At 44.4% G+C, this 18,267-nt stretch overlaps 1 protein-coding gene across 7 annotated transcripts in view; it reads left to right on the top strand.

Annotated features, from left to right (window-relative positions):
* Positions 1 to 18,267, top strand: part of dock10 (dedicator of cytokinesis 10) — a 240,644-nt gene that overhangs the window by 111,475 nt on the left and 110,902 nt on the right. For all 7 annotated transcript variants that reach the window (XM_033031141.1, XM_033031146.1, XM_033031144.1 and 4 more), the window contains exon 3: positions 16,234 to 16,323. In XM_033031141.1, coding sequence (XP_032887032.1) covers positions 16,234 to 16,323 — 90 coding nt within the window. The remainder of the gene's footprint in view (positions 1 to 16,233; positions 16,324 to 18,267) is intronic.

The raw sequence follows: 18,267 nt of genomic DNA, 5'->3' as shown, positions 1-18,267 counted from the left end.
AGAATGGGTGACATTTTGGATCAGAATTCTTTAAGGTAGGAGAAGGTTCTGGCCTTCTCCTATCTCCAGTTGCCCCCCTCATCCAACATCAGTCTGAAGAAGAGTTCTGACCGGAAACGTCACCAATTTCTTTTCTCCGGAGATGCTGCCTGAGTTACACCAGCACTGTGTCTATCTTCTGTATAAACCAGAATTTGCAATTCATTCCCACGCCAGTTTTCTTTCTGCTTCCCATCATCCAGGGATACAAGCAGTCCATCCCAATGAAGCAGCAATTTACTGTTTTGCCATTCAGTGCTTGCAAAATTGCCATCTCTACATTGGACAAGCAAATGCAGGCTGAGTAACAGCAGAACACCTTTTGTCAATCTGCCACGGTGACTCTGAGCTTCCCATCGCCTATACCAAAAGCAATTGTGTCATCTAAACTAACACCATCAATTAAACTCAACTCAACACCTGAGCAATCTTGATCTCTACCCGATCATGGTGATTCTCTTTGTTCTTTCCATCTTTCCATCAGCACACTAGCCTTCTTCCCCAACCCCCATATCTCCAACTTAAAACATGCTTGTTTTCTTCCTTTTTCATTTCTGATGAAGGATCATGGAATCAAAACATTAACTCTGCTTCATCCCTGCACACGGCAGAATGAATAACAACTTACACGCAGGATGCCTGGATCATGAGAGAGAGTTTTACTACCCAACATTCCCTGTTTATATGCAACACCAACTCATTAACATTTACATGAATATGCATGAATACGTTACACTGCTCTCCTTTTTTTAAGTATGAAATCTAAGTACAGTTACAATTTTGTTGTTTTGATACTTGATTTAAGCCAGTATATATGAAATCTTAAATGATAAACATAATATATTTATTTTACATATTTACACATTTTCATTTAACTTAGACAGTGAGTTACTTAACTTACAAACCTAATCTGACTACTGGTTTACGGATCCTGCCTGATCATCTCACAGTAACAGGTGTAATGCTGCTTTTTCACGGGGCGACTTGACGCAAGATGTCACCAGAGTGAAGTGGTCGTGGTCTAGCACGATATCACACGATATAACGGGGGGGTAGATAAAGAGTTCCCACGGTACTCGGCATTTCTGTTATTTGTGCGAGTGACTTGTCCGTCTCCCGAGCTTTCCCGTTAAATCTTGAATGAACATTGTGAAGTGTTGTTAAATCATCACGTGGCACAAATGATGTCACTTTTTTTTTCACACACTATAAATATCCTCCCTTGGTTGAATTGGCTCATTTGGAGACATGTTTTACTGTGTATGTGGGAGACACAGATGGACTGAGCACAGTACCTCGATCTTACTGTGTGTGGGAGAGGGGGAGAAAGAGACGTACACTCACAGAGGCAGAGTCTCTCAGCCTGTGTAAGAGGGAGGGAGGGAGAGAGAGAGAGAGAGGTACACACAAGGTGGATGTGAAATCTCACCTGCCTGTTTCAGTGACAGACACCCGCCGCCAGTAAATGAAGACAGCCCCATCTGTCTCCCCCTCCTCTCCCTCGACTCCCCCACCTTTCCCTCCCAACTCCAGTCCCGTCCCGACCCCCTGGGAAACTGAATAGAGCAACAATCAACTGCTGCCTGTGCGCTGATATGACAATAAAGGCTACTTTACTTTACTGAGTTAAAGAGTTCCCACGGTAGACTGTAAAACTGGGACCCTGTTTCTGGACTCCCCCAACATCGGGAACATTCTTCCTGCATCTAGCCTGTCCAATCCCGTAGATACTGATTAGACCGGTATCTATTTATTTACTTTATTAATGATTTCAATTAAATATTGGGAACATCAGGCCGCAAACGTTATTTCTTGAGTGTTAGTGCTGGACTTTGACTCGACCTTCCTAGTTAGCCGGCGCCTGAGACTGAGCCAAGCAATGTCCAGACCTGACTTCAACACAAAGTGATGGAGGAACTCAAAGAGTCAGGCTCGTCCAACGCTCTGTGTTTTGCTCGTGATTCCTGCATCTGCAGTTCCTCGTGTCTACAGACCAGAGTTGCCACTTGACTCCGAGATGACCATCACAGAGCATACGGAAGATAGACACGAAATGCTGGAGTAACACAGCGGGACGGGCAGCATCTCTGGAGAGAAGGAATGTGTGACGTTTCGGTTCGAGACCCTTCTTCAGAGTCTCGTCCCGAAACGTCACCCATTCCTTTTATCCAGATGCTGCCTGTCCAGTATTTTATGTCTGTCTCCAGTATTACTGTGTCTATCATCGGCGCAAACCAACATCTACAGTTCTTTCCGACACATTAGAGGATACCGTCTCGCCATCACTCGGATTACCCGCTTCATTTCCATAACGTTGCCACCTCTCTTTACTTTGCTTACTGAAGCCTGATCCTTGTCACACCCAGTGCTCTATCGCCCAGCCTCTCATCTTTCAATCGGGTTCGGCCAGGAAGGAACTGCAGATGCTAGATTAAAACGAAGATAGACACAACATGTAGCTCAGCGGGACAGGCAGCATATCAGAAGGGTCTCGACCCAAAATGTCTCCCATTCCTTCTCCCCAGAGATGCTGCCTGTTGCGCTGAGTTCCTCCATTTTGTGGCTACCTTGGGTTTATCCAGGATCTCCCCGTTGATGTCCTAACTCGCTTTGGTTTGTTATTATTGTCTCATATCGAGAACCAGCAGATACAGGTTTAGGTTCGGGGGGAATGATTTAATGAGAGCCCAGGGGTAACTATTTTACGCAAAGGGTGGTGGGTGTATGGAATGAGCTATCCGTTAAGGTAGTTGAGGCAGGTATTGTCGCAATGTTTAAGACGCATTAGACTGAAGCATGGATAGGATAGGTTTAGATGGTTATGGGCCAAACGCGGGCTAGTGGGACTAGTGTAGATGGGACATATTGGTCGGTGTGGGCAAGTTGGGTCGAAGGGCCTGTTTCTACGCTGTATGATTCTATGCAGGGAATAAACTTTTGTTTGCGTGCTATACAATCATATCAGATAATGCTATACATTAATATAACCAAGCCACGTACAGTCTGAAGAAGGGCCTCGACCCGAAACGTCACCCGTTCCTTCTCTTTAGAGATGCTGCATGTCCCGTTGAGTTACTCCAGCATTTTGAACCGTCGAGTTACTCCAGCATTCTCTTTAAACCGGCATCTGCTGTTCCTTCCGACACATGCACAAGAACACCAGGTAGAGCGAAGAGGAAAATACCAGAGTTCAGAATATATGTTTTCAGGACAGTTCCAGGGGGGAAAAGTCCAATGTCCGCATTGAGGTAGGTTGGTAGGTCGGGTCAGTGCCCAAACGAATGGAAGGAAGAACCGTTCTGAAGCCGGATAAGAATAGGTGGTCGGCGCGGACTCGGTGGGCCGAAGGGCCTGTTTCCGCGCTATATCTCTAAAATCTGAAGTTAGGTAATGTCTAAAGGAACTGCAGATGCTGGTTAATACGCACAAAAGGACACAAAATGTTGGTGTAACTCAGCAGGTAAGTCAGATCTGGGAAGAAAAACATAAAAAGCTGGAGTAAGTCAGCGGGTCAGGCAGCATCTCTGGAGAAAAAGAATAGGTGGCGATTCGAATCGGAACCCTTCTTCAGACATCCTAATCGGAATTGAGTCTGAAGATGTGTCTCGTCCCGAAACATCAGCTATTTTTCTCCAGAGATGCTGCTTGACTCGCTGAGTTACTCCAGCTTTTTGTGTCTGTCTTCGGTTTAAACCAGCATGTGCAGTTCACTCCTTACACAGGTCTCTGGAGAACATTGATTGGTAGCGTTCCGGACCCTGCTTCGGAAAGGCATCGATCGCTAGTCGGCGAGGACTCCGAGCTGTATCTCTCAAAGAAGTACATGTGAAAAATTTCTCATGGACCATAAAAATGCTGGACCTTTCAGTAAAGTCCCTTTTAAAGTCCCTTTTAAAGATTATAGTTATTTTCTTGAATCTCATTAACATAACTCATGAATAAGTTGATGTCCATATGCGGATGCAAATCTTTATTTTTTAAATTCAATCCCACAGAAGACAATTTTTACTCACCTTCTGTCCCCTCTATCCAGCTTCCGGGTTCACCGTTCGCAGGAGTTCCCACGGTAACCGCAAGAGTTATTACGGATATCGCACGGATATCGCACTGGCCACTACGTTCATATAATGTTGCAATGCTCAACCACAAGTGTACAAGTCACTCTTGGAGAAATTCAAACTTGCTTGAATTTTCTCCCGAGTCACCAAGTTACACGATTACCTGCCGTTAGCGCCACGGTGGTCCACGGTGGTCCACGAATGCCGTACTGTTATCGCACGAGGTTCCCACGATGTTAAACTCTGGTTAACTCTTACGTCAAGTCGCCCCGTGAAAAAGCCGCTTTACAGGTTTAGGTGTTGACTCAATTGTAGGCTTGTTTGGCTCTGTTTTAGTATCCTTACTTTGACCAGAGGAAACTGTTTCTTTGTCTGTACTAACTGAACTTTGTGTTTCAATGACAGTTGGCTCTTCCAACTCACTTTCAGATAAAGATTCGGGGATTAGGACTTCATGCTCAGTTTTTGGTTCATCTTTGGCTGGAAGCATTTGATCAACATGAACACTTTTGATCCTATCTCCAAATTCAACTAAATATCTTTTTGTTCCACACACTTCCACTATTTTACCAACGTCCCATTTGTCTCGACTGGACTTGTTGGGAGGACTGTGGGAGTCAAAATGGCGTTTCTGACTTAACTGTTTTTGCTCAACTCTCAGGGCCAAATTGGGTTGAACTAGACTTAGGCGTATTCATAGCCTTCTCTTCATCAACAGTTCTGCAGGTGAGTAACTCGTTGGTGTGTGTTGTGTGGTTCTGTACTTCAGCAAGAAACTAGTCAAACGATGTTTCATGCTGAGCTTTGCACTACCCTGCACAACCTGTTTCTTGAGAGCGTCTTTGACAACTCTAACAGACCTTTCCGCCGCCCCATTAGAGGCTGGATGGTATGGGGGAACAAGTGTGTGTTTTACACCATTCTGCTGCATGAACTCTTTGAACCGTTCTGAACGGAACTGAGGCCCGTTATCAGAAACAAGTTCTTCCGGTAAACCATGGCATGCAAAAATGGATCTCAACTCATCTATGGTACACTCAGTAGTAGTGCTTGACCCCATATGCTTAACCTCAATCCATTTGGAATGACTATCTACTAGTACCAGAAAATGATCATTACCCTTTTCACAAAAATCTACCTGAACTCTCTGAAAAGGTCTGCTTGGCCATGACCAGGGTTGCAGTGGTGTTTTTGGTGGTTTACTCCGGCAATTTTGGCAGACACTACATTTGCTCACCAGTGACTCAATGTCACTGTCAATACCAGGCCAATACACAACACTTCACGCAATTGGCTTCATGCTTACTATGCCAGGATGTTCAGCATGAAGTTCGTTCATAACTTTGTTTCTCAAAGACTCTGGTACAACCACGCTGTAACCCCACTTAATGCATCCCTGCTCACATGATCATTCATGGCGTCGATTATGGAAAGGCTTCAGAACTGAGTTCAATCCACTATCGATTTCAGTCCATTCGTTCAATGTCTGTTCATAGACCCACTTCAGCACAGTGTCTTTCTTTGTTTCTGCTGTAACTTCTGTTGCAGTCACTGGAAAGTCTTCATCTACAACTTGCAGCGTGTAGATTGAGTTCTCACTTCCCACGTCAGAGTTCTCATGGGGCAACCGGGACAACGCATCTGCAACTGCGTCGCACTTGGAGCTTCTGTACTCAACCTTGTAGTCATACAGGGACAGCAAAATTGCCCAGCGCCGCATCCTTGATGCCGCCATGGAAGGTATAGCTGACTTGGTACCCAGTATCACTAGTAGTGGCTTGTGATCAGTCACTAGGGTGAACGGTTTGCCGAGAAGAAACTGATGGAATTTCTTGATTCTGAACACAATGCTGAGCGCTTACTTTTCTCTCTGTGCATAATTGCGTTCACTCGGTGATAGGGTGTGGGATGCAAAAGCAATAGGCTTTTCCTGTCCGTCATTCATTATGTGGGAGATCACTGCACCATAACTTGAAGCATCACAAGCAAGTTTCATCTCGCGTGTCGTATCGTAGTGAACAAGAAGTTTGCCACTTGTCAAGTTTTTCTTGCAGATGTCATATGCACGTTGCTGTTCCTTTCCCCACGTCCATTTCGCATCTTTTTGTAGCAGATGATGTAGTGGCTTTAGCACAGTTGCTAAATCTGGAAGGAGTTGTGCGTGGAACTGCACCATCCCAAGGAATGATCGTAGCTCTGACACATTGTTGGGTTTTGGAGCATTCACTATTGCTTCCACTTTCGCCTTCACAGAGTGAAGTCCGCTGGCATCTACTTTTGAGTCCAAAGTAGACCACATCTGACTGCGCAAATGCACATTTACTTTGTTGCAGTTTGACATTGTGGCAGTTCAGTCGTGTGAGAACTTGCTCGAGGATTTCCAGATGTTCCACCATGCCCTCTGTGTATATCAGTAGGTCATCCTGCTTGCACACACAGTGCGGAATGCCTTGTAATATTTGGTCCATGACAGACTGAAAAATCTTCGGGGAGGATTTCACACCATAGGGCAGTTTTGTATATGAATACAAGCCCTTATGTATGTTGATAGTCAAGTACTGCTGACTTTCCTTGTCGACATTGAGTTGGGCATAAGCGTGACACAAATCCGGTTTAGTGAAGACTCTTGCTCCGCTAAGTTCTGCGTATAGATCTTGCGAGGTTGGTAACGGATATTGTTCGTCATCAACAGCTTGGTTGACTGTGACTTTGTAGTCACCACATAGTCGAACAGTTTTGTCGGCCTTGCGTACGGCCACAATTGGCGTTGCCCAGTTACTCTGGTCTGTCTTCACGAGTACTCCATTCCGCGCTAACCTGTCGAGTTCTTTCTCCACTTGTTGCTTTAGTGCACATGGTACAGGTCTCGGTCGACAATACACAGGTCTCACATCTTGCTTAAAGGGCCTGTCCCACTTTCACGACCTAATTCACGACCTCTGCCGAGTTTGCCCTTGACTCGTACTCGCAGCATGGTCGTCACGAGGTCGTAGGAGATCGTAGGTAGGTCGTGATGCTAGTCGTAGGTACACGTGGCATCAAGTAGGTCGGGGCGTTTTTGAACATAATGTAAAAAATGTCCACAGGTAAAAAAGGTTGTGAAAGTGGGACAGGCCCTTAAGTCGAATGTGTGCAGAATACCCCGTTTTTCCCGTGTAACCCCGTTATTCCCGTGTAACTGTCAGCACAAATGTTTATGACGTTTTCAAGACGTGATTTGGACAAATTGACGCTGGAAATGTTCTTCCAGTCTAACTCTATTCTACTCAGCCAATCCTTTCCAAGGAGGGTTGGTTTATTTCTGTAGCTGGCCACTATGATGGGCAGTGTTACTGACTGACCATTGTGATGAACTTTACAGTTCATTTGTCCACAAGTCTCCAAAACTTCGCTGGAGTAGGTTCTCAGCTTGACCTTACTGTCAAACAATGGTATCTGTGGGAACTTGGTTTCGTACAGGTCTCTGCTCATGACCGAACAATCTGCTGCCGTGTCAATACACATTTCGATTAACTGTTCATTAATCAATAGTTTGGTTTGAAAGTCCTTGCCTTGACTGGTGGTCGGCTTATCGATGATGGTTGCATAAATGGTGTACAACCCAAGTTCATTTCCATCTGGGTTCACCTCCAAGTTATGAACTCCTTTCTTGTCGCTTGTTTCCCGCAGATTGTTGGTTTCCTGTTTTATGCTTGGCCCGACATGCTGAGGCGATATGGCCTTTCTTCTGGCAGTTATAGCACTTGGCCATTTTGAACTGACAACATTGGGATGAGTGATTACCGTTGCAACGATAACAACTGGCTGAACTTGGCTCCCCGCCATACTTTGGTTTTGGTTTAGTGCCTCTTGGTTTGGCCATAGGCACTGCCTTGCGACTGTAAACACCCACTGCAGTCCGTGGTGGACGAAACTCGCCAGCATTCTTTGATGACATCTCCATTGTGGTAGCAATATTGCATGCTTTTTCGAATGTGAGATCTGGAGTGTTCATCAGTTTGGACTGAATTTGTTCATCCACTAGACCACAAACAAATCTGTCACATAGTGAGCGTCCAAGAAAGGTTCCAGGGTTACAGTGTAAACTTAAGTTTTTAAAGGCAACAATGTACTCATTGATGGTCTCATTCTGCTTCCGGTTTCTAGTGCCAAATTTATAGCTTTCTGCAATTTCCAGAGGCTTTGGGTTGAAGTGCTCCTCCAACTTCTTCATAATATCATTGAATCGCACGTCTTTTGCCTTTATGGGTGCAAGAAGATTCACGAGTGTGCCGTATACTTCAGGACCGATCTCCGTGAGCAGAATCGCTTTGATGTGTTCGCACACAGCCTTATTTGTTTCAGTCACTATCTCTCCTTCATCACTAAGCTCCATTATATTATTTGCTGTGAAAAACATTTTTGCTCTCTCCATATAGGAGCTAAACGGCTCTCTACTCTTGTCAAACGTGCCAAGGTTTCCGATGTAGCCCGTGGACGCTGCCATCATGTCCTTCTCTTTTTTTTTAAAGTCTGTTCAAAAACCCCCGAATTCCTGTCTGTTCTGTTGTAAAGGGCCTATCCCACGAGCATGCGACTGCATGCGTCCAGCGCGACCAAACTGGAAGCGGGGACCGCGCGGAGGTCGAGTGATCCCGTACAAGTTGGCGTGAAGTTCGAGCGAAGTCCGCGGGAAGTTTTCACTAGGCGTACGCCGTCAAGACGCTGCATGCGGCGTCGAGACGGTGCGTACGCCCATTGAGACGCTGCGTACGGCCTCAATGCGGCTGCGGGCCGGCAGGCCGTTGCCGCGCGGAATTTTTGAACAGTGTCAGTTTTTCTGAGCCCCGCGCGATGTCGGGACCAGCTCCACAGAACTCCATACGGCTCCGGCGATCAAAGTGGGACACGCCCCGCGAGGCCGTACGGCTCAAGCGACCACGTTAGGTCGCGCTTGCCGCATGGAGTTGCATGCTCGTTGGCCAGGCCCTTAACATCTCACCTAAAACTTAGCTGCACACAGGCTATTCAGCTTGAGGAATTCGACAAAAAACTCAGTCTAAAATGTTATACAATCCCAAGGAAAGGAATTTGAGGAGTGAATGGGAATGAGGTATTGTGACAGTGAACCAGCCATGATTGTATTGAATGGTAGAGCAAGCTTGAAGGGTTGAATGGCCTCATCTTGCCTCATCCTCATCCTATTTTTTTTTCCTGCTTTTTACATTTCTAAAGATATTATTAAGACCAACAAAATTCAGGTTGACGTTTCCCTCAGTTGCTAAGAGGTCCGTGGATAGATGGAGTGTTTTTAATTGCATGGTATTGGGTTTTTATGAAGTATTTTTACTGGGAATGTTGGATCCCTGTCTACCATACCTTATCCTTGGGAGGAAGACAACATGTGGCTGAAACCCAACAAGAAATTAATGTCCAGATTTGGAGATCCATGGAGATGTCTTAAAATCCAGTGACTGCATGTGATGGTTTGAATTGCAAGTGATGTGCACACAAGCACTTCTATCTTGCATGAGCTACAAATTCACCCAGAACATAAATTTGGACACACAATGTAGCCAGACATTCAGATTTAATTTACTCTGGGTCCCAGTCCCCAAAGCTGGCCATAAATCTGCAAATAAAAGATCAGCAAATATCCGGAATACATGCCACTGACATCCACAGAGGGACGGTGCTGTCTAAAATGTACAAATATCCTTGGCACACTTACCTCCTTGTCTGGAAGAAAAGAAAAGCAAATGTTAAAAATAATAGTGAAGATATGGCTCAAGTTTTTAAAAACCAACGTATTATCCTTTGTCCTACTTACTCTTTAAATATATGCAGTGTAAAACATGCCTGCATTATTTCCAAACACCTGTATTAGTTACGGAGACTAAAATGTAGTGATTATAATGACATTTGAGATTCATGATTTAACCATTGATGGACCCCAGGAGTGTGATGAAACCGGGCATTGGTTGGGGGAACTCAGAAAGAACACCAGTGAGCATTTGTTTCTTCGAAATAAGTCTTATGATAGCACGCTCAATGTTTGAATCCAACACTTTGCTGATGTTTGTGCGTAGGCTGATAGGATAATAACTGGCCGGATTGGATTAATCCGGCTTTTTGTGACATGCCATACTTATGCATTTTCTCTCATTGTTGGGTACGTGCCAGTGTTTCTCCGTCGCTGTGGAGAAACAGATTGACTGGACCTGCAGCAAGGTCCAAGAGAATACATTTCCAATACAATAGTCGGGATGCTCTCGGGTTTCTCTCAGCTACAGGTGGAATTAATTGCACTGATAGTGACTTCCCTTATCATGTATCTATACACTGTGAAAGGATCATGTATTGTCTTTCTGCTGACTGGTTAGCATGCAACAACAGCTTTTCACAGTACCTCATGATAATAAACAACACTGAAACTGCTGGGGGGGTTGAGATGGCAGTTCTGCTCAGGCTGCCCACAAACAGAAATGTCCTGGTATTTGCACTTATATGCTAGACTCAGCCAGCATTTAGGAAGGAAGGGAATGTTCACGAAGAATGTTCCTCCTCATTCCTTTTGCTGTTTAACCGCCCACTGTCACAAGTAGTCAGATGTGTTGGATGTGCAGAGAGTTTGAGCTGATTTGTTGGTTGTGGAATTGTTTGGTTTGGTCTCTGCCTTCACCATTCAGCACGTAGGTAGTCTAGTGTTAACTTCCACAAGCTGGCACCTTGCCCCTTCTGGCATACGGCTTTGCATTCTTCATCGAACTGTGGTTTCTCTCTTGGCTTAATGGTGATGAAAGTATGAGGGGTGTGCCAAGACCTATGTTACTGACCATGGTAGAATGCAGTTCTGTTGCTCCTGACAGCCTGTGCCATTTCCTGAATACCCAGCAACCCGCTGCTGGATCAGTTATGAGTCTGTCCCGTCTACAATGATGGTAGTTCCACACAGAATTATGGAGCACATCAACAAGATAGAAAACTGTCCCCACATAGGCAATCTGCTGGTTACTTCTACCACTGCTACCAAGAACACAAGGATCCATGACATTCAGATTACCGAGGACAACATCAGGATGCTTTTTCCCTTATTTATATTTTCTTCACCTGTGATGATGACAAATATGTAACAACAAACATTTTAGCGGGAAGGATTGCAGAGATTCAACTTGATTGTCTTTGTTGAATTCAGGGCGATGTTCCTTACTGATATGACCCATCTGAATTTTCTTGTTTGCTTTATCGTTGGCTGATATAAGTTTAGTTTAGTGAGGTGGCATGGAAACAGACCCTTCGGCCCACTGAGTCCTCACTGACCAACGATCACCCGTACACTAGTTCTATCTTATCCCAGTTTCGCATCCTACATCCTGGGGGGAAATTTTTACAGAAACCGATTAACCTTCAAACCTGCACGTCGCTGGAATGTCGGATGTCGGACCACCCGAAGAAAACCCACGTGTTCACGGGGAGAACGTACAAACTTTGTACAGTCAGCACCCATAGTCAGGATCGAACCTGGGTCTCCACCGCTGTAAGGCAGCAGCTCTACCGCTGCACCATTGTGCCATCGATGTGCGATCTTACATCAGCCCAGCCATATTATTGAATGGCCTGTAGTTCATTTCAAAGGGCAGCTGGAAATCATCCATTTTACTGTGGATCTGAGGTGTCACATGGGATGGCAGATGACCTCTGAAAGTATCAGCGAAAGAGATGACAGCAACGCTATTATTCCCTGTTTTGTAGTTCATACAAATATACATGATGACCGGCACTCCATTAAAACTTTGACTCTGAGTAAAATGTAATAACTGTAATAATGTAATAATGTAAATGTAGTAACCCTGGTAATCTTCCAGAAAGATTGAAAGTAATGCATTTATATAGAGCTTTTCACATCTATTTTCAGATATCTCAAAGCAGTTTATAGCCATTGGGGTACAATTGGCGCCTGTCATTATTCTACCGTCAGAAATGCAACAACAAATTTGTGTCTAACAGGCTCGTAAAGAAGTAGAGTGGCAATGAACAAAACATCAGTTTTAGTAATGCAGTTTGAGGATAAATACTTGCGGACATTTAGATGATTCTTTCATTTTCCTTTGACAGTTAAACAAAATGTATTTCAGGCGAGCAACTTATTGCCCAAACATAACTCACTCCTGTAACATCCTCTTCACAATTCTCCTTCTGATCAAGCCTTTAGCTGCTCTTATTCCCCCCAGAACTCTTGCTCGCTCACTCAATCACCCACTCACTCTCCCTCCCTCCCCCTCCCTCCCCCTCCGTCACTCACTCACTCACTCACTCACTCACTCACTCACTCACTCACTCACTCACTCACTCACTCACTCACTCACTCACTCACTCACTCACTCACTCACTCACTCACTCACTCACTCACTCGCTCACTCACTCACATTCACACTCGCACACTCTCGCACACACTCTTTCTCACAGACATACTCTCGCACACGCTCTCACACACATGCAAAAAATCCAGATGACGTCAGTACACAATATCTGCTTATTTTCATCTGCGTGAATTGCAGTGGATACTACACCATTAAAATGCATGTTACTGCGTCACCTTCCTTAACTTCTTGTTCAAATGATAAAATTATCCTCATATCCTGGCTTAGAAGGGATTAAAAATAAATCATTATAATGAAAGCCAAAGTATTTAGAATGCAGCATGAGGAATTTATATTTTGAAATATGTGTTTATGGAAATATACAAATTTCAGATTTAATAATATAATGAGGGGATTTTCTGTGGAGCTTTAGGTCTGTCATTTATGTATGGAAAATGCTTAATGCCTGCTTCCGGCAATCACAGGAATACCTAAAAATGTTGTCGGATACATTTCGATAGACATTTGACGGAGAGCTGTGTTTCGTAAAATTGGGCCACATTGTGCCTATTTTGCATTCACATTCATATTCCACCCCGATAGATATTATTATTGTTTGATTTTTTTTATTTCCCATGGTAAGCTATCAAACTTGTATTTTAAAAACTAAAGAAAATAATTTCGTTTAGTATGGAGATACAGCGCAGAAATAGGCTTCATTTTAGGTTTTTAACATAGATCAGAGATACAGAGTGGAAACAGGCCCTTCGCCCCACCGAGTCTGTGCCGACCAGCGATCCCCGCACACAAACACTATTACCTGTACTACACACTAGGGACAGTTTACCGATTAACCTACAAACCTGCATGTCTTTGGAGTGTGGGAGGAAACCGGAGCATGCAGAGAAAACCCACGCGGTCACAGGAAGAACGTACAAACTCTGTACAGACAGCACCCATAGTCAGGATTGAACCCGGGTCTCGGGCACTGTAAGACAGCAACTCTACCGCTGCGCCACCCTTCCACTCCATAATGTATCAGAACAATTTATATATAGAGAGAGAAAGATAGCGTGGATACACAAGGGAGTAATTTCATTAGATGGTGTAACACAGCTCGTACAATGGCAACATTTCAGTAAAGGGCCTGTCCCACTTCCACGAACTAATCCAAGACCTTTTTTACTCGTGGACATTTTTCATCAGGCTAGAAAAAACGCCCCGACCTGCTTGATGCCACGAGTACCTACGACTAGCATCAGGGCCTGCTACGACCTACCTACAACCTCCTACGACCTCGTGACGACCATGCTGCGAGAATGAGTCAAGGGCAAACCCAGCAGAGGTCGTGAATTAGGTCATGAAAGTGGGACAGGCCGTTAAACCTGTGAATGGTATAATAGCAGATAATGGTGACCACCAATTTAGGCAGCAAATGTTTCGAAAGAAACAAAGTTAACATTTGAGATTAATGACCTATTATTATTTTGATTGTAATATTTAATAAAGAAGGAAGAAATAAAATACCGAATCTCTTAGCCAAACATCATTCGTAGTGAAAATGGTGGGACCTTTAATGAAGGATGTAATAATAATATCCAGCAAGGAATATTAGGATTGTACAAAGCCAGTATGAAGATAGAAAAGGGCGATTGAAAGGGAAACTGAGCCACCCTATCACCAACTAGAGAGCGATCCTGACCTGCCATCTACCTCATTGGAGACCCTCAGACCATCTTTCATCAGTCCTTACTAGACTTAACCTTGCACTAAACATTATTCCATTTCATCCTGTACCTGTACACTGTGGACGGCCAGATTGTAATCATGTATAGTCTGTAGCACGCAACAGAAAAGCTCTTCGCTGTACCTCAGTGCACGTGACAATAAACTAAACAAAACTAAATATTATACAGAGCGTCCGCTGGAATTCTGTGAGGATTGACAAGTAAGAATAGAACAGGGGAAAATATAGATTCATTTATTTAGATTTTCAGAAGGTTTTGAATATTCCGAAGCGCAACAGAGTTGGAGCAGATGGAACAGGGTGTAATACACCCGCATGGATAGAGAACTGGTTAACGGACAGAAGGCAAAGAATGAGAATAAAGCGCCTCTTTTAAATTGTTAAGGGCCTGTCCCACCGGCATGCGACTGCATGCGGCGAGCGCGACCTAACGTGGTCGCTTCGCGGGGCCGGTCCCACTTCGATCGCCGGAGCCATATGGAGTTGTGCGGGGCTGGTCCCGACATCGCGCGGGGCTCCGAAAATCTGACACTGTCCAAAAATTCCGAGCGGCAACGGCCTGCCGGCCCGCAGCCGCATTGAGGCCGTACGCTGCGCCTCGACGGGCGTACGCAGTGTTTCAACGCCGTACGCGGCGTCGTGACGCCGTACGCAGCGTCTTGACGGTGTACGCCTAGCACGTGGCGTTACGCGATGACGTCACCGCCCGGCGTGCCGTTGCGTGATGACGTAACCGCCCGACGCCGTGCGACGTACAAATTCAGTCGGCCTGCCTCCCGCCCAGCTGATTGGTGAGTATGATGTCGGGACCAGCCCCGCACAACTCCACATGCCTCCGCGGTTGGAAGTGGGACCGGCCCCGCGAGGCCGTACGCCTCAAGCCACCACGTTTGGTCGCGCTAGACGCATGCAATCACATGCTGGTGGGACAGGCCCTTTAGGCTGTGTCTTTTGAGATAACACAGATGTTGGTACTTTGTTTCCAATTATTGACAATCTATATTAATGATTTGGCTGAGGGGACAGAATATCATATTTGCAAGCATGCTGATGATCCAAAACTGGATGGGATTGTGAGTATAGAGGAAGATGTAAAGAGACAACAAGGAAGTGCAGACAGCAGCAAGTGACTGGGTGAAAACATGAAACATGGATTATCCAGTGGGAACATGTACAATCATCCACTGGCAATAGATTGGAAAATCTTGATTATATAAGTCATGGCACATACACTCAGCAATCAGGAAAGCAAATGGAATATTGGCCTTTATTATGGGACGATTTGAATACACTGTTAAAGGTATCTTCCTACAATTTCATTGTGTGTCTTAATCCTGCTTTGGAGAGGGTGCAGTGACGATTCCCCCCGACTGGTTATAAAGAGGGTTTGTAGGCTGTGGAGATATTGCATAGGCTGAGCCTATATTCTCCAGGTCTAGATGAATGAGGGGTGATCTCATTTAAACGTACAAAATTATTGTAAAAGAAGATGCAGAGAGGATGTTTCTCCTGGGAGAGACAAAATGAGGATTCTAGAACAAGGGATCACAGTTTCTGTATAAGGGGCAGGAATGAGGTAAAAAGAAATGTCTTTACTCAGAGGGTGAAGAATCTATGGAATTCTCAATATCAGAGGGCAGTCGAGTCTCTGTCACTTGAGTTTATTAAGAGCAGAGATCAATAGATCTGTGAAGATAGACACAAAATGCTGGAGTAACTCAGCGGGACAGGCAACATCTCTGGAGAGACGGAGTGGGTGACGTTTCGGGTCGAGACCCTTCTTCAGACCCCTCTTCTCGTCCTGATGCCAACTGACCAACATTTTCTGATTTATTTCAGGATTTTAGCGTCTGAGATTTTCTTTAGCTTTTGAAACCAAACACTGGAACGTGAACAATGTCACTGAAAAAATAAAACAAGCATTCGCTGTGATTTCATTCAGTTTATTTCTATTTACCTGTTTCGGATGAACAGCTAGTCAAATTGCAAAGGGCACTAAATTGTTACTGAACGATGCCTCACAGATTAATGACTCTTTTTTTATGTCCAGGCATCATCGAGCCTGCGGGAACGGCGTACCATATATTCCACTGTGCCTGAGGGGGCAGAAAATGAAGCAGAAAGTCTCCTTGTGAAACAGGTAAAGGATGAAAATATTGAAATTCGTGGCTCTATACAACTCTAAAGTTGGTCTTGCACCTTACGTTCAATGGCATCTGATGGATTTCAGACGTCATTGGATATAGAAAAGTACAGCACAAGAAAAGACCCTGTGGCATACAATATCTGTGCTGAACATGAGGACGTGTGCTAATTTGAGGAAGAACATCCTTGTGATTGAGGCAGTGCAGCGTAGGTTCACGAGATTGATCCCTGGGATGACGAGACTGTCATATGAGGAAAGATTGAAAAGACTAGGCTTGTATTCACTGGAGTTTAGAAGGATGAGGGGGTATCTTGTAGAAACATATAAAATTATAAAAGGACTGGACAAGCTAGATGCAGGAAATATGTTCCCAATGTTGGGCGAGTCCAGAACCAGGGGGCACAGTCTTAGAATAAAGGGGAGGTCATTTAAGACTGAGGTGAGAAAAACATTTTTCATCCAGAGAGTTGTGAGTTTATGGAATTCCCTGCCACAGAGGGCAGTGGAGGCCAAGTCACTGGATGGATTTAAGAGAGAGTTAGATAGAGCTCTAGGGGCTAGTGGTGTCAAGGGATATGGGGAGAACGCAGGCACGGGTTATTGATTGTGGACGATCAGCCATGATCACAATGAATGGCGGTGCTGGCTTGAAGGGCCGAATGGCCTCCTCCTGCACCTAGTTTCTATGTTTCTATGTTTTTATGATGCCAAGATAGACAAATCTCATCTGCCTGCACATGATCTACAGTACATTGCTCCATTCCCTGCTTCACCATGTGTCCATCTAAACGCCTTATAGAGCCTTGCATTTGAATGGATACAAAAGTGACCTGGCTGAACTACAGCACATGGATCTTATCATTCATTGTTGCCATTTATGCTTGAAACATATTCTTGTGTTACCACTAAAATAAGAATTACAAATGTGAATCAAATAATTTTCTTCCTTGTTTAGACTTTACTTTAGTCTTTAGTGATACAGTGTGGAAACAGGCCCTTCAGCCCACCGGCTCCATGCCGAGCAGTGATCACCCTGTACACAAGCACCACCCTACACACCAGGGACAGTTTTTGCAATTACAGAGGGCAATTAACCTACAAACCTGTACGATGGGTTCCTGGCCCCCACCACTTTCTGTGTAAAAATGGTCAGTCCCTGCCATGAACAATCATTTCATGAGCTTCGAATGACTTGGATCATTTTATTTAAGGAGCAAAATACCAGTTAAAGGAGAGAATAATAACTCAGATAAATCCTATTTTCTGTTTTTGTTGGTTTATGTTTTAGAGTTGGCATTGTCGATTTTGAAAAGTGACAGGATTATTTTGTAGGTACACAAAATTGCTGGGGAAACTCAGCGGGTGCAGTGCTTGAGGCCAATATCTACATTTATGCAATTGATGGATCGGTTGTGTGCTGACTGCTGTTGAAATATTTTCTCAAGCCCATTACTTTTATTTAACTTGGAAATAAGTGAAATTATGACTGTCTTTTGTTAAAGGGGCTGCATATGATTTAAATATGCAATGCTGCAGGTAAATAAATTAGCTAATTGAACTAAAATAACTAAGGATTGTTGACCTTTGGTTGTAAGTAGCTCACCAATCATCATGGGATGAATCTTATATTTCTTTCCTCTATATTTCTTTTCATCTCCACCCTTAGAGTATGACCTCTCTCATGAAAATCGAGCCTCTTTTGTTTAGGGCATGTGTTGTTGAAACCACCTTTCCTCCACTTTTTGCTTCAAATTGGGCTGATCGCTAGTTAACCACTTCCTGAGTCTCCGCACTATGAGCATTTGTACAGGAGTGCATCGTGTTGTGGTGTGTGGCTTAGAAGAAACACAGCAAGTCAATATTTCACAGTAATGTTCCATTAGTCTATCACGCCTTGTTCCTCCAATACTTTATTTACAGCGTGAACTGACCATTTGC

This window comes from Amblyraja radiata, chromosome 13 (assembly GCF_010909765.2).
Source record: "Amblyraja radiata isolate CabotCenter1 chromosome 13, sAmbRad1.1.pri, whole genome shotgun sequence".
NCBI classification, from domain to species: Eukaryota; Metazoa; Chordata; class Chondrichthyes; order Rajiformes; family Rajidae; genus Amblyraja; species Amblyraja radiata.
Note: the sequence above shows the minus strand (reverse complement) of the source record. Positions and strands in the feature narration are given on the sequence as shown.